We start from the raw sequence: 23,990 nt of genomic DNA on the forward strand, positions 1-23,990 counted from the left end.
TATATATTTATATGAATGTTTATTGTTTAAAAATGTTTAAATATATGTATGTACAATGTATTTGCCTAAAGCGTATTGTACAATTCTGTTATGTGTATTATATTAAACGATATTATAACTGTATGTATACCATATGTCTATGTAGTTAGCTATCTTATATTAAGCTACCGCATCATGTTGAAACTGTTCCAAATCTGTTCTTTGTTAACGATACACGTATATCTTGCGCATGGCTTGTCATCAAGTGTTTTTCGTGCTTTATTTCCACAGTTTCAAACCAATAAAGAAAATTGTTAAACTTTCGTGCCAAAAAAATTTAAATTGTGAGCTCTTGACAAAGAATTTCGAAAAAAATTGCAAAATTTGTGAAGACAAATTTGATTTAAATAATTAGCTAGTTCACTGTTTAAAATGTAATTAGATGCACCTATACTATAACTAGACAGCTTATTCAAACTCCGCCTCACTGGCATTGCCAACGATGGCTAACTCGGCACATTCATCCTTAATCTTGTGCACATTCTGCAGATGCCGCTGGACAGCGCTGCGATCGTTGAACTGTCGTCCGCACTCCTTGCAGGCGAACGTGACGCCCGCATGGGTCACCAGGTGACGACTGAGACCCGAGACATGATTGAAGCTACTCTTGCACAGGTGACACTTGTGCTGACGCTCGCCGTCCTTGCTGTGCATGCGATTGACATGCTGCTGCAGATTGGTCTTTTGCGCAAAGCACGTCTCGCACTGTGGACACTGATGCCGTTTGGTTCCCGTATGCCTATCCATGTGTCGCTTGAGCACTTCACGCTGCGAAAAGGACAAATCGCACTCATCGCATTTGTATGGCTTGAGGCCCGTGTGGATGATCATGTGACGCTTAAGCGAACTGGCACAGGATAACTGCAGATCGCAAACGGGACACCGAAGGGCGCCACCGTTGCCGTTCTTAAGCGCTTTGATATGTGTGCTGAGATGGCGTGACAGCAGTTTCTCTGTGGCAAACGCTATGGGGCACAGCTGGCACTGAAAGGTCTTCAACGTATCGCTAACACGTCCAATGCTCGGTTTGGTGCTGCGCGGTGCTCGCTTCAAGACGAAATCGTTCTTCGAACGTTTGACGGGAGTTGGGATATCATTGGTCGTCTTTTCGTTTGACTGCAAGCGGAAGATAAAAGTTGATAACAATATTTATCAATGTGAAGTAGTCAATGTTTTCCAATTTGACTACTTACCAATATGATGACATTGTCGTTGAACTCATACAGCTGCTGTTCGTCGCCAACATCAGCATGAAGATCAAAAACCACAACATCACCTAAATCCTCAGATTTCGCATCAGTAAACTGTATGTCCCCATTATCCTTAACTGTAGCAAAGAGAAAATATGAATTGGGTTAATGACGATTCGCGCAAATAAAGTGTAACCAAATGTTGCTCACTGTTGTAGGATGTAATGCTCTTATCCTGCCGAAATTCTATTGAGGATGTGGATGTGGGTGCCGTGGAGCCGGCATTAATAATATAGATTTCACCATTTTTACTGGTTACAATATCGCCAGCGCCGACCATTTTAATATCGGGGAAACCCTCCGAGGTATCACCCACCGAAATTTGATCCACTTTCGAATCGGTTTCCAGCACAAATTCCGTATCTTGACTTTCCGATAGTTTCTGACAACGCTTCAATTGAACGGTGGGCGATGAGTTACGTTCACGTTTGCGCAGTTGACGCGGCTCAATCGTTGGGCTCGGTTTAATTGCTGGTGTTGGTGCCGATGTTAGTGTAGGCGCTTCTGTTGGTGGAGATACAGGAAGCGATTGGCTATTGGCCTTGGGTTCAGGTGGCAGTTCACCGAGTGGCTGCCATAGACCCGATTTCTTTTCGACTAGAAAAACTTCAAGTTCACCCAAGAGTTTGGCAAGCTGTTCCTTGCGACTCTCCTCCTGCACCTCGTCGCGCAGTTGCAGACGCACATCGCTACGCACTTCCTCCATGAGCTGCTTGCGAAGATCACCAGTCAGTTGCTCTCGAGAGGCTTCGAGGCGACTGGCGAACTCCTTCTCTATGTCTTGCTTGTACTTTTTGCGCCACTTTTGCGATCGCTTGTCGTGCTCATCTTCCATTTGTTCTATGAATGCCGTGGACTCTTCGAACTCCAACTCATCCTCGTCCGAGTCATCCAACTGCTTGGCAAAGACCCGGCTCTTCTTACCCATGCTAACCAGGCGGATGTGCTTGCGCAGCTTCTTATCAGCCGCCTGGCTACGCTGACGAAAGACAAATGATTTTTCCAGCTGGTAGCGACAATCGCCGCATATCCTTTTCGGCAAGCCATCAGTTGACTTCGCCTCCAGCGAGAGGCAAGCCATCAGTCGCATCGGTATTGAGAGCTGTGCATCGTCGTCGGCGAATATGGTGTAGGCATCCTTGTGTTCGTTCAGGCAAAGGCGACACCACGCTTCTATATCTGGGTAAAATTCGTCCGCGTTAGACATTTCAAAGCTTGTAATTGCTATTTATTTATGTGCTGCACGCAACAACAACAGACGCCAAATTAACCAATTGAGCTGTTAGCCAACACTGAGTGCAGATGGTCACCCAAAGCATTTAACATTTGCCGAAAGTTATTAACAGCGTGAACTAGTTGTTCCTGAACTGTTCAACTTGATATCCGCCTTTATATATATTTTTTGTTTATCATGTTAGTACTAACAGCGAAAACTGTTAAAAATATCTATTTTTATGGTGAAAATGTACAGTCGCATCAGGTAGCCGTGCACGTTCCATTTTGTTTTTAAATTAAGATTAACATTGCAATCCGGCTATGTAAAAGCTACAGCCAACTTTTAGTGTTGTTCACAGTTCACATTTTGCGCGGGAAATGATTTGCAGGGTTGCAAAAGGCCGAAGCGAAGTGTTTAACAATCACAAAACTCAAATACCTCTATATTTGAAAAAAAAAATATTTATTTATTATTTATAGTGCATATGTATAAAAAGATTATTTCAGTTGTTGGTTTGTGAACCTCTCAGACGATATCGATAACAGTCTCGGCCTCGATCTTTTTCTTCATACGATTTACGCTGCCTCTTTATGTCAGGCATGTGCTGCTTACAAACTGTCTCTAGCCTGAAATTGTATGGAGAATCTAGTTTCCTAATTTTTTCACAGGCGATGCTTTTAAGCCTATCTACTTGTCGAGACATTATTTCGGACTGCTGAGTCCGCTCTTTGGTTGTAGTGCTTGCTGCCGCTGTGCCCGGAAGAAAATGTGTACTTTTTAGATCCTCTCGCAGATGACTGTGCTGTGCATTTTCCATGTTAATTTCAACCATTGCCAATGGCACATTTGTAGCAGGCTCAGCAACTGTTTCTTTATTGGATCCACCGCCCTCCGAGTTGACTGTGATCACTGTGGGTGTCTGGGTTTGCTGGATGGGTTCATCGTCTGAAATCGTTGTTGTTATGGTAACAATTAAATTCGAAAGCAAGCCCATTGAGCATATTTACCAATCACTTCTAGTATTGCCATTTCATTGGGATCCACATCTGCGTACTCTATGGACGACGACAATCCGACATCGCAATCATTTTGAGCTGTCTCCAGATCCGACACGAATCCATCTGAGCCGCAGGCCAGCTCACAAACCGTCTCGTTGCGTTTCTTAACAAAAAAGCTTTCCATTTCGTAGAAAAGATCATCCAACACGCTCAGACGGCAATCCTTTTTGGCTTGTGCAAGGATCAGCTCCTCCACTTCTTTACGCACTTGTTGCTCGATCTCCTCACGCACCTGTTGCTTGCATAGGCCAAGCAATTCCTTTTTGTACGCCTCGATCTCGCTGCGGATCGTCTGGACTGCCTCCTTGCGCCACAAAGCGTTGCTCTCCGAGCATACTGTGTTCGAACAGTGCGCAACATCCTTGAGATGCAGTGCCTCCTCGTCGTCGCCATAGCATTTTTGCTTATCTTTTGTTTCGCCGTAGCGTCTTAAATGCCTCAATCGGCGATCGGCTTCGTGGCAGCGTCTTCGAAAATAATGAAACTCCTCCAGACGCAGTCGACAAGCTTCGCAAATTAATTGCGGCAGTTTATCGTTGGAATTGACTTCGAGACCTGTGCATGATAGAATCCGTATGGCCGCTTGTCCATTAGATATCAGAAAGTTCGCATCCTTTGCTAGACACAGACGACAATTAGTTAACATTTCGCTACAAAAAAAAAATAAATGCAAGGACGCCTGCAAAAAGTGTGACCGTAGGCAGCCCACAGCAAAAATACTCTTTGCTGACTTTAAAAATACCAAAATAATCAATTTGGTTCTTTTCATGTGACGCGATTAATCGTAATAAACTGGGGAACGAAACAGAAAACGGTTAAAATTAGAAAATCAGAATATGATTTAAAAAAATCGGTTGACCAAAAATGTAGCATGTTTTTTGAAAAAAAAAAGTTTCCAAATGTAATTAATTTAAAGTAAAATGCAGAATACATGCCATATGCTATCAATAGATTTCTGGATCTCAGGAAGACAGCACAGTAGTACTGCCTATTTTCCAAGGAAACGAGGACGTGCTTTATCTGTCGATGAACGCGAATGTCATTCTGTTATTCTTTTTAATTTTTACAGAGATCAATGGTAGCGAATAGGGTTCTTCGAAGGTATCAGAACAACATGGAGATGCCTTAGATACCTGCATATGGATCAGATAATAACTTGACACATACGCATCCAGATCACGGCAGCAGTGGGCAGCAACAAAAGGGAGCAATTCAACTGGTTGGTGAAGCCATTTGTGAATTGATGAGCCTGGTTACAGGGTATTAGTTAAGTCACGCGGAGCAACATCTCTTTGAGGACGTTTTCTGATAATACTTGATATGGCATTTAATGCAAATAAGAACACATTCATATTTATGAAACAATTTTGTTATAATTCATTAAATATTAAGTTTAAATACGCAGTTAACTATTAAGTATTATATACACAATTACAATAAGATATTCAGTCACTATAATGCTTCTATATACACAAAATGATATACATACATATACATATGTAAATTATAAATGATATATTATATCCAATAATTTGAACTCACATCCGCACTTCAATAAATATGCATTAATATTTTAAAATATACAACAGTCGTCATAATCCTCGTTTCAAGAATTGGTTCATTTTTTTCCTTTTTCTTTTTCGTTTTTTTTTTTTTGGGACTTTAGGATGATCTCTGCCACGGATTGCCTACTTACAACTAAAATGTGTTCGTTACAAAAAGTCAAAGATACATTTTTTGTTTGCGTGTGTGTTTTTTCTTTTTACATATTCTCAACAATTTGTGTGTGATAAATAAATAGTATTGATCAGCATTAATCATAATTAACATTGAAATACAATAATTGTTTTTAGGCATACATATATATATATATATCTATATAGATATAGTACATACATAACTAGAAAATATATATTACAATTATTTGACGTCTACGTCGGCATATGTGGAACTGCATAAATGTGTGTGTGGTGGTGGGGTGGGTTGGCAATTGACTCCCAATACTGCTGCCCTAATCGTGACGCCAGCTCTGCGGCAGGACATAATCTTTAACCTTGTACAACGCATTCGCATACCAGTGCAAACCATTTTGCAGCTGCGCTGTTGAGTTCACCTTTGGCGTTGACTTCTCCTGCACCTTCGAGCTGCGCAGCTTGTCCTTCGCTGGCAGCCAGGATTGCAGTGTGCTCCATAGACGCATGGGCGCCAAGCCCCAATGCGCCAGCGATTGACTGCTAATCACCGCATAGCACGAGGCGGCCACGGAGTTGACCACAATGGTGCCCTCGCGGGTGAGGGGAGCAACGACGCCACGTCGACGCACGCTGCTCACCCGCAGGACACGCTGTGGGCGCAACTCGCCGCCCGTTGCATCATCTACCACCAACACATAGTTGAGCTCCTCGACATGATCGGCAAAGACAAAGTCGAGCGTTTGCCGCTCCGGCTGCCACACGGTGATCAGATGGGCAGGCGTAACGGTCAGCACGGCCCCGCCATCTGTGTGCAGCTGCACGAAGGTCTCCATCTGCTCCAGATTGCGGTCCATGAAGAGTATGACCTCGCTGTAGACGGCTTGCCCTTTGGCATCCATGCTGAGCACACGATCCCCAATGGCCAGTTCACCCAGCGGTTTCTTTGCGCCACTCTCCAGCTGCGCTGTGCTCTCCGGCGTGAAACAACCATGCACATGCGAAATCGAAGACGAGGAATCTGCAATGGCAAAGCGCACAAATTGGCATTGGATGGTTAGTTGAGTTTTTGGTTTCTTTACATTTCAAATGTTAATCCATAACTTTTCCATTTTTAAGACTTGTGGACTTAACGTACAAAATAAATAAAACAGAGAGGTGGGAACGGGGCCAGGTAATGGCATTAGTGCGCCTAATCTAATTTGGCGTTAATAATGCCCAGTCCCTGGCAGCGTCCAATTGCCAAAACCCAACAAGTCAAAAAGGTTTTCACAGTTAGGACTCGGTAACTCGGTAACCCAGACCCACAAAATCCAGCAACGAACAATGGCAACTGCCTTTTGCGGCTTTCAAACAAAAACCGCCGCTAAAAACTGCACGAAGAACGCACGAAAATGCGATCTGCCCAACTGATAGTCGTGCATATCAATAACATGCAACAACAGGAACAACAACAACAATAACAACTCAGACAAGCAGCAGCAGTGGCAAGCGAGGATGTTTTTGTTTCGAGTTTAACAAAATTGTGATCTTGTTTTTGCTTAAAGATTAGCCCCTGGGATCACAGAGCAGTGCGATTGAGCTCGAGCTCGAGCCAAAGCAGCTTAGCTTCAAATACACACACACCCAAACAGCCCAAGTGCCAAAGGATGCACATGCACAGGTCCTGTTCAGGTAGCCGTGACCCAAGGACCTGCCAACCTGTGCGCAAAATTCCAATTACAAAACATGTTGCAACCCACAATAACAACGGCAGCAGCAACAACCACATTAATCACCATCATTAATAGCTATTGGGTTACTCGAGAAGCAGGCGCTGGCAATTGGGCCACCCAGCCAGCTAACTGCTAACTGAAAATGTGGTTGTCGGACTTATTGTTACACTTGGAAAAACTGTAGAAAATCGTGAATCGTCGTTTGAGTTTTCACAAAAAAAAACAGTGGATTAATTTCGTGATTCCAAATCAGGCTTTTCTAAAGTTTGGAAAATAAAATTGATCCGGTTTTTAACCTTTATTGAATTGAAAAATGTTTGACAATCAAATAATATTAAAAATGTTCTATGATAATATTGTCGATCTTTTGACATTGATTGAAACGATTTATTTAGAGTTTATTTTATAAATGAATAAACAAATCGACATACAAAGAAAAACTTGCTGGTTTTCAGGTTGATTTTCTAAGTGTATTACACTTTTAGAACTTTCTTTTCGGCTGCTCTTGCGTCTCGCACATATTTCACACCCGAAGCGCCGCCCCATTGGTCTGGCTCGGCTCGGCCAGTTGTCGCTTGTAAAATTCAAATTAAAAAAATTCCAGGCCAACAACAACAATAAGCAACAACAAAAAGGCGACCACTAACCGTGCGCTTTATTATAATGAGTGGCCATAAAAGTGGCATTGTTGCTGTTGCGGTTGTTGCCGCGCAACCAAAATTCCAATGAAAATGCACCTACCATTTTCATTGATATTGATGCGTTTGGTAAACACAGGCGCAGAACCACACACACACACACACACGCACACACAATCATCAGACAGACAAGAGTGTAGAAACAATAAAAAGCGGATTAAATACAAGACAGCGGTCTATAAAGCGGTCCATAATCGATGCTCAGACGGGAGCAGCCGCCACAAACGGTAACCGTAGACAAAACAAAAAAATAAATAATACCAAGGAAGTAACGAAGTAACAAGCTAAACCAGGCAAGAAAATTTGGTGTGAAACCCACAAAAAAAAAAAGAAAAAAAAAACGAAAAAAAAAAAACAGAAACAGAAACAGAAACATAATAAATGTATGTGTGCAAGAGAGATACAGAGAAGTGGCGAGAAAAATCTCAGGCAAGGTTCGCCGTCGTCGTCGTCGTCGTCGGCGGCGAGTGGAAAGTGAAGAACTTGAAGGGTCATAAATTAATAAACCATTAAAGTGGTTAAAATTATCGTTATTTTATCTTTGTTGTGAAGACTAAACTGATAAATTATTACAAAACAGAGGACAGCCAACAGACACACACACATACACACACACACAGTGACACAGACACGCACACACCGAGGGTATATGACTAGTTATGGTGACTGATCGCTTGGACAGCATTAACATGAACATGCAGCACACACAGCGGACAACAGGCAACAGACAGCAGACAGCAGACAACACGACAACAACACGCTTTGGGGCTGGCCTTAATGCGCGCGCGCGAACGCTCGCGACACAACAACAACAACAGCAACAATGACAACAACAACATCCACGAAACGTACAAAAAAGAGTGAAAAAAAATTAGTGTCGACAAAAAGGTTTACAGCCATTACTCTTCGTTGCTGCTGCCGCTGCTGCTGTTTAGGCCACAAACAAAAGACTTAGGCAACGAACTGGAGACACCGTGAAAATGCTGTGCCAAAACTGTCAAAAGCGTGTGAGTGTGTGTGTGTGTGTGGCTTATGTGCGCTTTGCCTATCAGCAATCAATCGCCTGGTTACTTATTAATAGCACCAGCAACAGTTGCAAGTTGCAGCACATGTCGCAAGGACCACACACGCACACACCTACGCACAATTATCCTTGGCAATAGTCCACTTGTTGAGCATTTGTCGGCTTTGGTGTCTGACCTTTTTGATATATTTCCAAGGCGAATAGCCAATGACAGTGAAAAGGACCTTTTTATGTCGGCATCTTTTATGCGCAATTAGAAGCAATGAGTCTGACAGCGCAAGGACACTCGCTGGCCCCGGTCCTTTGATCTCGTTTTGTGGGCCGGCCACTAAAGTCAAAATATTGTGATGCCCATCCTCGTGTGTGGTGCTGGCTGCCTTTTTGTTGCCATCCTTTGTTTGTGTGGGAAATTTCCTAGTCATGGTGTAATATTCAGTGGCTAGTTAAGAAAAACGGAATCACGTTGCCAAAATGCCACTCATTGCTCTCTCTCTCTCTCTCCCTCTCTCTATATCTCTCTCGGTCTCTCTCTCTCTCTCTCTCTCTCTCTCTCTTGTTGTCGCTTATTCTCTTAGCCAGAAAACTTAATTGTTTTGGCCTTTTTGGTTGGCTAACTTTGGTTGCATTTTCTCTGGCTTTTTGGGCTCTTCTGGTCGTTTCGTTATGTTTCGGGGAAAACTGGTTGACTGCCATAATGGCAGCAAGTTATATACTCACACACACACACACACACACTTACAGTGTTGCTAACTTGTTGGCTCTTTCAGTTGTTTTTTTTTGTTTTGTGTTTTTTTTCAATTAGGCCCGCGCGCAGGTTTTAACTCGGCATTTAATTCATCTTGGCCTGGCCTGAGAAACGCTTTGGGTGTCGTATCATCAATTCGTTTAATTTGACAGGCGCAAACCTAAACATGTCAAAACAACAACAACAACAGCATGCGGTTAGTCGTCGTCGTCGTCGTCGTCGTTTGTGGATCCGACTCTCGACTCTCAGGCTCTATCTCCTCTGGACTTGGGCCGGTTTCGAAAATGTTGCCGCTGCTTCCCATTTTTTGATATATATATATATATATATATATATATATATATATATATAAATATATATATTTTTTTTTTCTGTCTTCTTTCTTTCGTTTCTTGTTTGTGTTGTTGTTTTCTGTTACCACACGATCGCACTCGAAATAAACGAGCCGAGTCTCTGCAGTCTGCCAGCTTGGCCAACTGGGAAACTGCAGCTTGGCTAATTTGACTGGGCTGCAAAAAAAATTTGCCAACGCCTGTCAGCTTAGCGGGCCGTTGTATGTAGCATGTTGGGGAAACATGTGAAATTACGCTTGTTAGTGTCACTTCTGGCTAACTGGCCAGCCCCATTGCCATTTTGGCATTTTACATGCCACAACGATGCACACACAATATATATATATATATTTATGTATATATACATATATATATAGTTATGTATGTAAAATGACAAATTACCTGATTTGACGGAGCAGTAGATGTGACGGCGACTCACATACGAAACCCAATCGAAGCCAGCCTCGACGGCTAAGCGTGCTAGCATTCCATATTTGGATTGATCGCGATCTGAGGTGGCAATCGTCACCGCTCGTCCCTCGTAGTGCAGTGACTGCTCGCCGTGATGATGATCCTCGTCCCAGCTCTCGGTCACCAGCAGCTTGACGCCGGGCCATTCGTTCATCACAGAAGTGGCCAGCATGACCAGTTTCTCTTTGCAGCGCTGCAAGTGGAAAACAACAAAATGTTAAGTACAAAATCAATTAAACATTGGAAATTGTTAATAGGGCGGACGCTTCAACGGCTGCTGTAAACAAAAACCAAAAGACAAAAATACACCAACAACAATAACAAAAAGAAAACGCCATATTTAACACACACACACACACAATAAGCCCAAGCCAAAGAGCGAGAGAGGGCGTAAGTGAGCGGGAGAGTGAGACAGAGAGCGCTGGCTTGCGAGCGGGAGAGCATACTAGCTGTGTGTGTGTGTGTGTGTGTTGAAGAGGCGTGGTATTTAGGCATTCATTTCGTGGGCTGCCCAAAAGGGCCAGCGTTCATTTTCAGTTTTCAGTTTTTCTCTGCTTTTTTTTTTATATTTTTTTGGGAGCGCAGCGCTTGAACGAATAACTTAAGCGACGAACTTGGCCATCGAACGTTGCTTGTTTTTGGCCGCATCCTTTGAACCTGTTGCGACTCAACCTCAACAAATACATGAGTCTGACTATTTTGCTGTGTGTGGCTCTTGTTTGCCTTTTCCTTTTTTTTTTTTTTGGTGTTTGTGTGTTTGTCGTTGGCCAAAGCAACGGCAAAAGCAAAGGCTTAGTTTTTATTATTTGCCCATGCACAGATCAAACACTGACCCAGAGCCCCTGACCCTCGTACATGCATATATAGGTAAATATTAAAGATTAGACATTGTCTGACCTTTTTCTCCTTTTCATTTTTTTTTTTTTCCCTTACACTTGTCTTGCTTGCCAATGCGGTGGATACTAAATAAAATTCCATATGCATATATAAATACAGGTATACAATTTGTTTTTTCTTTTCTTTTTTTTTTGGTGTCGGCGGGTTTTTAGTTAGTTGTTGTTGTTGTTTTTTTTTTTGGGTTTTTACTCTGTTGTTTTTCTTGCTTTTAACGCATGCATACAAAAAGAGGAAAATGAAAGGATTCGGCGGCAGTGCAAATATTGAAATTTAATAAGACAACAAACCGAAAGAAAAAAATTGAGTTCCCAAAATACATAAGAAGCAGGCAAAGAAGAAGAAGAAGATGAACAATTTTGTCATTGCATGACGCGCAATCGCCCGGCCACAAAATCAATTATTAACGGCCTCGGGATCGCCAGCACACACAGGATGTGTGTGTGTCTGTGTGTGTGTGTCAGTGAGTGTGCTGTTGCCTTTTGTGTGTGCAAACATTTGGCACGCAGTTCTCTAGCGTGGCGTAAAATCAATTTTCAAGATCCTTTTTAACAAGCCACAACAACATCAGCTTGCCACCAGACTGATGAGACTTTTGGGACTTTTGTTTTGATTTTGGGTGCGCCGCATTGTTTGCTGCTGCTGCTGCTGCTGCTGTTTGTTGTGCTGTTGTTTTGGCAAGCAAATCGGTTTTTAATTTGTCACACCACAGTTTCTCTGACTGCAAAACGAATTGGACAGCAGGACCAGAACCTCTGGTTCCAAATACAAACAAAAAATGGCATTCCAGGAAGAGAGTTCAATGCTATTTGCATATAAGCTATAGATACATATATGTATGTTGAACAGCTTTGCTTTATTAAAAGGCTTAACCAGTCGAGTGCTCAACTTGCTGCTGCTAATGAGCGCAAAAGCGTAACGCCAACAACAGCAAATAATAAATTCAGCCATCCAGCCAGCAACATCAACAGCAACAAGCAACAGCAACAAGCAATGCAATCTTTGTCTTAAGGCGTTGTTTACCCAACATGCTAATGCATTGGACTCTCGTTTGCTTGATCGAACCCCGATGCACAAACAACAAACGTGGCCCCAGCACAAGTAGAAAATGCCGACGGGTGCGTAAAATAAACATTTAAAAGTAGCAGCAACGGCGGCATTGCAATCGCAGTCGCCGTCGTCGGCGGCCCAAAAAGATGGCTAAATAATGTGTTTGTATTGTAAGTGGCATGGCTGTTAGACAACACCAACAACAACAGCAACAACAGCGCAACAACATCATCAACAGTACTATGGACAAGGGTAAATAGGCGAGTGCCAGTTGCCAGTTGCCAGTTGCATGCAACGGCATATGCACATACTACTTCTTAAGTACTTATACCAAGAAATAGAAGAAAAAAAACACACACCACAAAAAAAAGCTGCCTGCATTAATTAGACATTAAAAACAAGGTGTGAACTTTGGCAGCTATGGCCACGCCCCAAACTTTCGGCCAATTTGTTTACACAGCGCATGCAAAGCATTTGAAATTTGTTGTCTTGTTGTTGTTGATGATGCATTTTTTTATTTTCGGTTGTCTTCCTTAAAACCTTTCAACGCCAAGTTGGCTCTTGGAATGTAGTAAAGGTCGCACTGATGCGTTTTTAATTGCAGTTATATTGATTTAAATCGTCTGCAAGCTGCCAATTTGACGCTAATGGCATGCATTTAGGCAACGTCGCGAGAAGCGCCAAGTTAAATTACCAGGCGCTCATCATCATTAGGGGAAGTCAAGCAAAGATGTGCTTCAACATATGCATGTACATATTTAAAAATGCTATTAAAGTCAAGTCTAATTCGGGCTTTGTTTGCTTTAGCAGCAGTTCTTGCCAGTTGCAAGTTGCAAGTTGCAAGTTGTTGCAGTCTCCGATTACGCTTGGCCAACGATTAGGAAACGACACAATTTAACGACATAATTCAAGAGCGCATCAAATTACGTACTGAGTCGAGTCGAGTTGAGTTGAGTTGAGTCGAGCTGAGCTGAGAAATCACAGTCACCCTTTATTTTTTTGTTTTTGTCGATGAACACGTGACCGTGTGTGTGTTGTAAGCAGATATGGGCATATCCTTTCTTGATTGCGATCGAGGAAGCGAAAACTTACAACTGAGGAAGCAGCTTGGCGGCAATCACCCTCGATTTATACAGGATATCGGGCATATCACCCACTCGTCCACATACAGGCCCTAACATGCATATATGTGTCAACAGGAGCAGCAGCAGCAGCAGCAGCAGCGGCGGCCACTTGAGCGTGCCACATTTTGTGTGGCAAGCACTTAGGGGCAACTTAAGTTTACTTCTTTTTTTTCTCGTTTTTTTTTGTCAAATCAATCAGCGCCCAGCGCGAGGTGAGCCGCTGTGTGTGGGCTGCCCTCCTCGAGAGCAGATTTCCTCACTTAATTGGCAAAAAAAAAAGGGCCGCCATAGTTCCTGATTGATTCAAGTACCTTTTGATGAGCTGCTGATCTGTTGGCCATGTCAAGATCAATGTGGCCATTACCATTGCCAGACGCGTTGACGACAAAAGGCGACCATAAAATGTTACTTTGCTCTTTTTTTTTTTCAAAAATAGTGACTCGCTTAGCCAATTTGTTTATTTGTGTTGCAAATCTATTCACAGCTCGGCATTTTTTTCCTCTCTTTTTTTGTGTATTTTTCCATTAGAAAATGGAATTTTTGTTTATCATTTGAGTCGCCGCTGATTTTTTCATTGTTTATGCTTTTTATGTGTGTGCAGCGCAATTATTACAGCGCAATTTTCAAACTGTCTCCCTCTCTCCCCCTCTCTCTCTCTCTCTCTCTTTGACGGCCTGGCTTGGTTTGTTTTTTAATTAACAAACTCAATCAGAATTGAAATTCAAGTGAATCTTCGACTACGCCTTTTGCCTTAGTCATTTATTTGTTTGATTGTTAACCGTATTGCTCGTCTGCGAGTGTCGCCTGTGTTTGGTTATTTTGTGATTGTTTCAATATAAATTGATACTCATTAAAATGCTCTGCCAGGCTGGCTGGCAGACTATCGGCCTTACTGCCTTTTTGGCGGTGGCTTATTGGATTAATGCCAGCGCTTCTGTTGCCCCTTTTTTTCAGCTTGCTGCCCCTGATTAAGATTGCATCTTGTCGTGCCACCAAAGAAAAGAAATCGAAATTTTGGTTGGTTTTTTGCCTTTGTCTCGATTTGAATCGTTTCAGTTTCGCTTGTTTGTTTTGGCAAGCTTATGGCTTTTGTTATTAATTATGCCGCATTTTGTTTTCTTTATTTTATTTTGTAGGGAATCACGAATGCGACTAACTTTTTACAAAAGCAAAGTAGAAATAACTATTAATGATTAGTCGGCATTTAACAATGTAATCTTTACTAATTATTGGTCTGTGTTCATTTCAACACCAAATGGTCGGCCACAGTCAGTTGGACAACTTTTCAAGTTAGTCACTTGGCCAGTCAGTCAGTCAGTTGGTCAGGTAGTCAGTCAGTCAGTTAGTCAGTCAGTTAGTCAGTTAGTCAGTTAGTCAGTCAGTTAGTCAGTCAGTTAGTCAGTCAGTTAGTCAGTCAGTTAGTCAGTCAGTTAGTCAGTCAGTTAGTCAGTCAGTTAGTCAATCCATTTCCATGGACTTGGCTAACGCTCATAAATCTGACGTCAAATAAATGTCCATAAAAAGGCGTCATTTTATTGTTATTAATTAAACGCTATTAATTTGAAGAAATCGTAAATTAAATCTTGTATGAAGCTCTCACATTTAATGCCCCCACACACATAAAAGCACACACACACACACACACACTCATACACACACACACACTGAGAGTCATTTGGACAGGTAAGTCGCAGGCAGCATTTCGAGACTCCGGCGCAACTTAAATGATAAGCGCCATAATCCCTGATGTGTGATTAACTTTGATGATGAGTTATGAGCCGCACATTGGCACTGATGTGATGCCGTTGTTACCGTTCACCCCTCTCGACCTTTGCTCCCCCCCGTTCGTCAGCTAACAGCCGATCCCCCAAAAAACCAACAAAAAAAAACAGCCTAACCCGATCACGTTTGTCCTACCCCAAGACGCAGCCAGATATGACTTGCAGGAATCTGGTCGCCGCCACATGTGAAATGTGAGTCAGTCGCGTCGCAGTCGTAATGTGATAGCCAAGATGCGATGCGATGCGATGCGATCCCCATCCCAATCCCAGTTCGAATCCCAAATCGCAATACACGAGAGAAGATCGCGATCGCGAGTGGTTTGCCTTCTTCAACTCGTGCTCCGTGTGCAGTTCATAAAACTTGTATGCAAATAAAGCAAAAGACTCTGCGACAGGCATTTTAGGGCAATACACAAATCCTTGGGAGATTCGCGCTTGAGTGCGCTCGTAAAAGTATCAAATTGATTAATAATAATATAAAAGCTTCCCAAAGCCAAACAAACAAACTATAAACTCAAACGCGAACTGGCAAATGTGTTTGTGTGTATGTGTGTGTGTGTGTGTGTGTGTGACTGTGTGTGTGTGTGAGAGACTTGGGGTTTCATCAACGATTTGTCCACTTTGCTTGAGTGATGTTTGTTTGATATGTTTGATTACTTTGTAGCCACAGAATATTCCCACGAATTTGTGCCAAATATTTTTGCTTATCGCAGCATTTGACGTGATTTGATTTGAGTGAAGAGAAAATAAATAAAAATCAATAAAATATATATATACAAACTGAAACTCTGACATCATCGGTGCGATCTGCTTTTTTGTCTTTGTCTGTGTGTCATAATAGGATCAATTTTGACTCATAATGAATGTCAGTGTTCTATTAATAATGCCTTCAGCTGTTGCTGTTGCTGTTGGGTTATCTTTGATTTGATGCTGAATGCTTGATGCTTAATGCTTGATGGCTGTTGTCCATGTCTGGACCAAAGCGGGGCACAGATCAGCTCCGGCTCTGAGTAGGGGTATGGCTGATGCTACTGCTGCTGCTGCTGTTGCTGCATGCATGTCAGTAATCATATCAGATTACCATTGGCTTTGCCCCATTGTTGCTACAATTTATGAAATTTTAGAACTTATGCTGCGGCTTTTTGACGCATTCTTTGTCTGTGGCAGCGGCGATTGCTGCGGTTTCTCCTGCTGGCGATGCCATTTGGCTTACGCTTCAGGGCTCAACTTTGTCTAATCTTGTGGCATGTGTGTAAGGCTGGGGGCCAACAGCCACTACATGCATACTCAAGTAAATATGTACATGCGTCAATTACCTGATGAGCAGCAGCAACAACAATGACTGTCATAAGCTATTAAATTTTATGATTCAACATTTTGTATTTTTAGCACTTTACGCCAATATGCAATAATTTGTTTATGTTAAAAGCCCCTAAATACATGCATACATACACACATACAAAGGTGCAAAGTGAAAACTACAAAATGTAGCTGCAATTTTTCGTTTTGGCGCTTTAATAGCCAAAACGAATTGCTTACAACCCGATTCACGCACAGCAGCAAGTCCCAAAAACGTTGCACATAAAATAAAATTTCGTTGCGCTGCTGGGTCAGGGGCAACAACCAAAAAAAAAATATAATACAAGAAAAAGAAATATTCAAAAATTGAGTGCATTTCCGTCAATGTCACAACGGTAGCTGGAAGAAAAACAGTTGTAAATGTTTGTGTGTGTGTGTGTGTGTGTGTATGTGTGACAATGACAAATCGAACGTTTTATGTGCAGCACGTCCTTGGTCCTTGCTGCTGCAGACATTGGCCTTGAAGCTTCACTGTCCTTGACTGTGTTAACGGCAATTGCTGCTGTTGCTGCTGCCGCTGCTGTGTGCTGTGAGCTGTGTGCAACTGTTAACTGTTTGTCAGTTCTTGCCAACACATCAATTGCATTACAAACTCAAGGTCTCACTACAATTGAAGTGAATCGATTTTTGTTTCTTGGCTTCGGGGCGCGTGTCAGTCATAAAAATGAGTTGAAAAATCATTTGCAAAATTGTAAGTCCCGCCAACTGGCAACTGTTATTTACAGCCAATTAATTTCTTAACAATCATGATTCACAAGCATAGCGAAAATTTAATAATATAATACATAAAATAATGACAGAAAACTCATAAACATTATGCAGCCAAAGGCCTCCGTAAGCGTGTAAAAAATCTATCATTAGCCATAATCTATTACACACACACACAGTGTTAGCTTGTAGTAGTGGCTAGTCAGCGCCTTATCAATATACAAATTCCTCTCAAATTCCAAATGAAATTCATTAGCACCTAACACATGTATACAATTATATAAGCTCACCTGTCTGATAGCAAAAGGGAGTTAAATGTTTGCAATACCCCTGGCAAATTACAGTGATCATTCGCAAATTCGAATTTTATATTTAATGCATTCAAATTGACGATTTTAATTTCTAAACAATTCTAATTTTTAAGATACCATTTCTCAGCGAAAATTTTTTATATTTCTATTAAATAAGTTTGTTAGAAAATTTAAAACGTTTTCAAAATAATATGTTAAAAACTCAAGAAGTAAAAATACGTTTTAATCAAATTAATTAATAAAGTAAAATTTGAAAATATCTGGTAATTATGAGCATTTTCTATTTATTATAGACCAATTGTGAATATTTTCGATATATTTGTAATTTTAAAATATATTAAGTTAAGTTTCTACAATTCAAAGTTGTGAAAGTAACATTTTCTGAGAGATGACTGTATTAGCTTCACAATTGGCAAATTGGCTTTCACGACAGTTGTTAACTAATTTGCTGGTGCTGGTGCTGTCGCAGTCATTAACCACTTGTCACACTTTAAGATATCCACTGCACCCGCTTCAACCGCTTCAGCCGGTGCACCCAGCTCCACATCTCCCCACCTGCTGCTCGCAAATATTTTTGCAAGTTTCGGTGCGATAAGATAAATCGCACGGTTGCTGCTGCTATTACCGCTACCCGCTATAATTATTGCCAATGGCTTAACACGCATTTGTGTCAACGATTACTCGCATGTTTGCATGGGACTCTGTTATCACCTCGGCCAATGCGATAAGTAATAAAATGTTCGCGTGCCGCTTCCTCTGCCATCAGAGCAAAGCAGAGAGGGGGCTTGCAGAGGGGTGGGTGGCGGCTGTAGGGTGCAAGGTGTAAGGTGTGTGCTGAGCAAGCATTGCTCATTTGATGCCTATTTGTTGTTTATCGCAAAATCGAAAGCATTTTGATCCCAATATTGATCTATGTTTATAAATTGATCGGAAGGTGGTTGACACGAACACATTTAATGGCTTAAGTATATAAAGCTTTTGCGAAAATTCATTCAAAAATGTATTGATTTTGTTCAGTTGATAATACAGTTTACAATCAAATTCACAATATTTTTATTTGCTGCCCATTTTATGGCCATAACTTGGGCAAAGCTAAAAACTGTTGAGCACCACTCCGCCACATTTGGTCATAAATTTTACAATTATAATAATAATGCTCGTGCGACTTTATCAATGGGAATAGGGGCAACACACGATTCCATTTATTATCAGATCGATTATCAGATGTCCAAGCAAACAAGCGATTAGCACGCATAATTTAGCAATTCAAGTGCAATAAAATCGTGCAAAAATAAAATGTTTATTTGTAGCTCAAAAAAACAAAACAAATTTTTTTTATAGCTTAAGTGGAGACTTACCTTGGTCATCATACGATCGGCGCCGGTGCCCTCCTCATCTCTGAATAGTATATCACTGTTGTAGAGTGGCACTAGATCCTTAAATTTGGGTGACTTGCGATCGATGACGCCCTCCAGTGGACCCGAGGCGCCGCTCTGATATTCCGATAGATTTGGCACCGTCTGCTTCAGCACAAGCGGATACAGATTGCGATCCCTGCGCCGTCCCAATCCCCGACCCGGTCCGCAGCTATGTGCGTGCCGAAAGTTCAGCGCCAGCAGTAGCAGCAGCAAAAGTGTCATAAAACAGCTGCCACGCGGCGTATGAGCAATGTGCCGCAGTTTGCGAGGATCAGTCTCGTTTGTCATCGGCGTCGCTTGTGATTGGGTCCTGGCCTGGCTATCGACATTGGCATCACTGCAATGTCGTTTCACATCCAGCGACAGACAGGTGGCACTGGCACAGGACCACAGAGCCGATACCGCTTCGTTATCCATGGTTATGTGTAAGGTTTGTTTATGTTTTTTTCTTTAATATTACAATTTAATGCGTTGTGTGGTTTTTTGATTTGATTTGAATTTTGATTATGTGTTTCTTTATTTTTTTGTTGTTTTGTTTTTTTGGTTATTTAGCACTGCACTTGATTCACTGATTTAGATGCAAAGCGTTGAGAGGCAATCGCAATCGCAGTCGATCACAGCGACTGGATCTCTGGCACTTGACGTCGTTTGTTTTGTAGTTATTTAGTTAATTAGTTTTTCGCCACAAGCAAATAAACAAAACATTTTTATATTCTCCCTAGCACTGTATACATTTGATATTTAATTATTATTCTATTCGGCTATTATTATTATTATTTTTATTATTTGTTTTTTTTTTTTAATTCTCCAACTCAAATAAAATTTTTTTCCAATTTCTAAATTGCTGCGGCGTTGGTCAAATGGAGTTCAACAACAAACAGCAAAGTATTTCGGTCTTTGCAACAAAAACGGACAACGACAACCGCTGCGCTCGCACTGTGATTGACAAATGACATATCCGAGCGCACGAAACGAAGCCAGCGGCCGAGCGGAGCGAGTACCGAGTTTGTACGCCAAGTACCGAGGGTGCTTTTGCAAGAACCCTAGGCATCGCAGTCGCCGTCGCAGTCGCTGTCGCAGTCGGCGTCGTTGCCGTCGCAGCGCACACACACACATCGCAGTCGATATGCGCACGCACACAAGCGTATCGCGCGTTCATTCGCTGTGCGAGTGTGTGCGTGTGCCGCTCATTGGACCTAAGCTCGACACGATCGTTTATGGCGTTCATTTTTATGCTGGCTCGCTGTGTGGCAGTGTGAGCGAGACGACTATACTGTCGCATTCGACTCTTGCGCGCACACACACACACTCGCACACACCATAGATTGGTCTTATGTACTTATGCTATGGGCAACAGATGTTGGAAGACGGTTCATTATGGCCATGGCCAGCTCTCTGTGTTGCCAATTGGATGCGCCTGTGTGTGTTGCTGTGTGTGTGTGTGTGTAAGTGCTGCTGCAATTTCTCTTAACACTTGCACTATTGACTCGCAATCGACTCTTGTGGCTTGTTAACTGCCGCCTGCCGCATGCCGCCTGCTGCCTGCTGCTGCCTTCTCTCAGCCTTCTGCTTCTGTGGCCGCGTTTGCCTTGCTTTGCTTTTTGCTTTTTTGCGCATTGTTCACCTTTTGCCTTTCTTCATTTTTGGCTTCGCTTTATTGCTTGTAAATTAATAATGTTCCGGTTTTTTGTGTATTGTGCGCTTCAGTTTTGCTCGCCTTTTGCCTTTGCCTGCTGCTCTTGCTGCTGCTACTTCTTCTTCTTCACTTACACATATAGACATGCATATATATATATATATATATATATATATATATAGATATAATATATATATATTTATACATACATAGTACTACTTAGTTTCAGTTGCTCGCTGCCGCCAACGCTGCTCACTTTGTCATTACACCATTTTGCTGCTTGTACCAGCCTCTGATTCAGTCACCCGGCTTCCTTCTCGCTCCCACGCCCCTCCCGCACTCCATCACGTTGGCGAACAGCAACTTCCGTTGGCGCTGAGACCCTGCTGGAACGATCTGTAGGGCTCTCCACAGCGCTCACAATCAGTCAGTTAGTCAGTCTACTTAGGGCTATGATGAATATCAAAGCAATCACTTTGTTGCCGTATCTTATACTTAGCACACCATAATAATGAAGCTTTATATTATTTTTAGTTTTTAATTGAAATTATTTACATAATTGCATTGAATTTTTATTTATATGCTAATATTAATTTCAAATCAAATAATTTTCATTTTAATATGTCAAATGTAATGATTTAGCTATTCAAATTTAAAATAAATATTTAGCCAAGTATTACTTAATGAACAGATTACAATGTCATCTTAACTGATGTAAATATTTAAGTTATTTATTTCCACATCCACATCTCAGATGTATTCAGTGAGCTTCAGAGTTTAGGAAGGCCCTTAACTCTTATATATGTGTGTTTGTGCGAAATTTCTAGATAAGATACTTGATAGGATGTTTGACTAATAATAGTGATTATAGTTGTTATATATAAGCACATATAATTATATGATTTCCTGCGCTATTATCTTGCCAACGCACTTGTGCGAAATTTAAGTTCCTTTTGGTCACGAAACTGATATCAACTATAAAGATAAAAGTAATCGGCCGATACGGCACATATCAATAACAATTTGCAACTTCGCACTCGACAAATATCGCGCAAAAAAATATCTCCGGATTAGCTGTGCTCCACACTCTTCAAAACGTGTACCTAAATGTGTGCGTGTGCGAGTGTGCGAGTGTGCACAACAAATTGAGTGACAAAGTCAACCAGATGCAAATGGGACAACAATAACCACAAATATGCACTCACACACACCATAGTTTATTCTATAGAAATTCACACAAAATGTATTTGTATGTTTTGCTTTTGTTGTCATTGTGTTCGCTTGTTTGCTTGGCTACTTTGTTTAACCATGTTTTCTTTTTTGCCAGAACATTCTCACATCGCTGAAGTTTCAACACGTTGCAGGCAACAACTCAGCTTCTACCAACACCTATATCTATATATCTGTATCTGCATCTGTTTATGTGTCTTGGCTCACCCCCGCCTTGTTGACAATGTTGACTTTGTCACTTATAAAGCGCGAGCACGCTTGTATTATTTGACTACAAAATTGACACTTGATATGCCATCGGAGGGTCTGATATGTGTACTGATTTATTGGAAGTTAAAAAAAAGCTGTTCACTTTACGAGTCTAGTATGTTTGGCGCTAAAAGCTTGCGATTTGTCTAAAGTGCACCTGCCGCAACAGTAACTGCTGCAATATAACGGTTTCTAATCAGCCAAGACAGCTGCTGAATACAATGCGATATATATATGTGTGTGTGTGGATGGCAGGCGGACATAATGCAAATGCAAAGCGTAGCATAATTTCAATAAGAAAAAATAATAATAAAAATTGAATAGTTGGCGGCGTAGCGGCAAAGATATAAGCAAAAGCAAAACGCCATCAACAAGATACACGGAACCAAATTAAAGATGAAGAAGCTGAGCCAGCGGCTGTGGCAGCGGCTGCGGCAGCGGTGCGGGAGCGGGAGCGGCGAATCCAGCAGCTGGAGCAGGGGCAGTGGCAAAGGCACAGACGAAGGTAGCAACAGTGCTCAGCTCTCCCAGTCCAAAGAAGCTGAGCCAGCAGCCAACGTTTATACACAAATACATCCACATATATATATATATATGGATATATATATATATATATATATATATATGTATAATATAAGTATATATGCTCGTATCTCTCTCTTTAAGTACTGTATATGTGTGTGTTGTCTATGTGCCTGCCACATAAATTTCTTGTGGCTCATTATGTGCGCTGGTGTGAGTGTCTCGTTGTGTCTGCCTGTGTGTGTATGCCTCTGTGTGTGTGTGTGTGTGTGGGGCGGAGCTGCTTAAGGCGCTCATTTGTGAATGAACACCGTCGTGAACTGGCAGCGCAGAGAACTCTGAACAAGGCAACGATCGCTGGCATCGCTGGGATGCCAAAAACTTAATGAGCATGAATAAATGGCAGCAGCAGCAGCCGACTCTGAGAACCAACAACTAACTGAGCGATGGAGAGCGAACAAGCGCAGTTAATAATGTTGAGCATTGCTTTGGAGATGGTTTTCTTTTTTGCGTTCGATAGCCAGAAAAACAAAAGAAAAAACAAAGAAACAAAGTCAAAAAGAAATATTTTGTATAACTATTGCGATAAGAAGCGACAGATTAGTTTTGTAATTAGATTTTGGGCATAGATTTATGTTAATATTAATGGACAGCTTTTAATGTAAGTTATAAACCAAAAGAGACTTTTAATTTTGGCCTGCCCAGGCCAAACACTCAGCTTGGCGGCAAACATCCAAGCTGCTGCAGTCCGCCAAGATGCTGCGTTTAAATTCCAATAGAAAACCGGAAATGCTTAGGCCATTCAACGTCGTCGTCGTTGGCGTCGTCGTGCATTGTTGCCATTGGAAAGAGGCTGAGACAGCGCCAGAGTCAGAGTCAGAGCCAGAGCAAGAGCAAGAGGCAAAGACGCCAGCAGACAGAGGCATGGAACGCCATTTTCTACTGCTGCCTCTTCTGTGGCTGTGGCTGTTGCTGCTGATGCTGCTGCTGCTGCGTTCGCATCCAACGGCGTCGTCTGCTTTTAATTTCTTTTAATGGAAGTTGTTAACATGGCTGCTGGCTGGCTCTCTGCCTCACCGCCTCGCTGCACAGCTTCCCATACCCATATACCCATATAGCCATACCTATAACCATTCCCATACCCATTCCCACCAACGCCATCGCATTGGCTTACTCACTGCCTGGCCAGGTCTGGTCTGGGTTACGGTTTTTTTTTATTTTTTTTTTTTGGATTGCTCTTTTTTTTTTTTTTGGTTTTCGGCGTTTCGATCATAAGACCTCGATATTAAACTTGTATTTTTGATGCCCATTGAAAGTGCAGGGCAACATGATTATGGGAAAACAACTTGCCATACCCGAGAATAGGTGCTCAAGCTTACTTACGAGCAAACAAAATGTGTGCTTTGTATCACAAACGAGCCTTGCAACACTGAGAATTGTGTATCTTTTTCTGTGTGGTATACATTTTG

The 23,990-nt window shown here is 41.9% G+C and overlaps 3 protein-coding genes across 3 annotated transcripts; all 3 read right to left on the reverse strand.

Annotated features, from left to right (window-relative positions):
* Nucleotides 1-7: 7 nt before the first annotated feature.
* LOC6567469 (myoneurin) lies at nucleotides 8-2,582 on the reverse strand. Its single transcript, XM_001994275.3, has 3 exons — nucleotides 1,440-2,582; nucleotides 1,233-1,366; nucleotides 8-1,155 (listed from the first exon to the last, which is right to left on the reverse strand). The coding sequence occupies exons 1-3, from the start codon at nucleotides 2,494-2,496 to the stop codon at nucleotides 448-450; spliced, it is 1,899 nt and encodes a 632-aa protein (XP_001994311.1). The 5' UTR covers nucleotides 2,497-2,582; the 3' UTR covers nucleotides 8-447.
* Nucleotides 2,583-2,946: 364 nt separating this feature from the next.
* Nucleotides 2,947-4,213, reverse strand: LOC6567468. Its single transcript, XM_001994274.2, has 2 exons — nucleotides 3,513-4,213; nucleotides 2,947-3,450 (listed from the first exon to the last, which is right to left on the reverse strand). Exons 1-2 carry the CDS (start codon nucleotides 4,207-4,209, stop codon nucleotides 3,008-3,010), a joined length of 1,140 nt encoding a protein of 379 aa, XP_001994310.1. The 5' UTR covers nucleotides 4,210-4,213; the 3' UTR covers nucleotides 2,947-3,007.
* An 862-nt stretch (nucleotides 4,214-5,075) lies between these two features.
* On the reverse strand, nucleotides 5,076-19,601 carry LOC6567467 (protein hedgehog). The gene is made up of 3 exons (XM_001994273.3): nucleotides 18,825-19,601; nucleotides 10,171-10,432; nucleotides 5,076-6,275 (listed from the first exon to the last, which is right to left on the reverse strand). The coding sequence occupies exons 1-3, from the start codon at nucleotides 19,299-19,301 to the stop codon at nucleotides 5,575-5,577; spliced, it is 1,440 nt and encodes a 479-aa protein (XP_001994309.1). The 5' UTR covers nucleotides 19,302-19,601; the 3' UTR covers nucleotides 5,076-5,574.
* Nucleotides 19,602-23,990: the final 4,389 nt, after the last annotated feature.

This window comes from Drosophila grimshawi, unplaced genomic scaffold (genome assembly GCF_018153295.1).
Source record: "Drosophila grimshawi isolate 15287-2541.00 unplaced genomic scaffold, ASM1815329v1 contig_311, whole genome shotgun sequence".
Taxonomy (NCBI): domain Eukaryota; kingdom Metazoa; phylum Arthropoda; class Insecta; order Diptera; family Drosophilidae; genus Drosophila; species Drosophila grimshawi.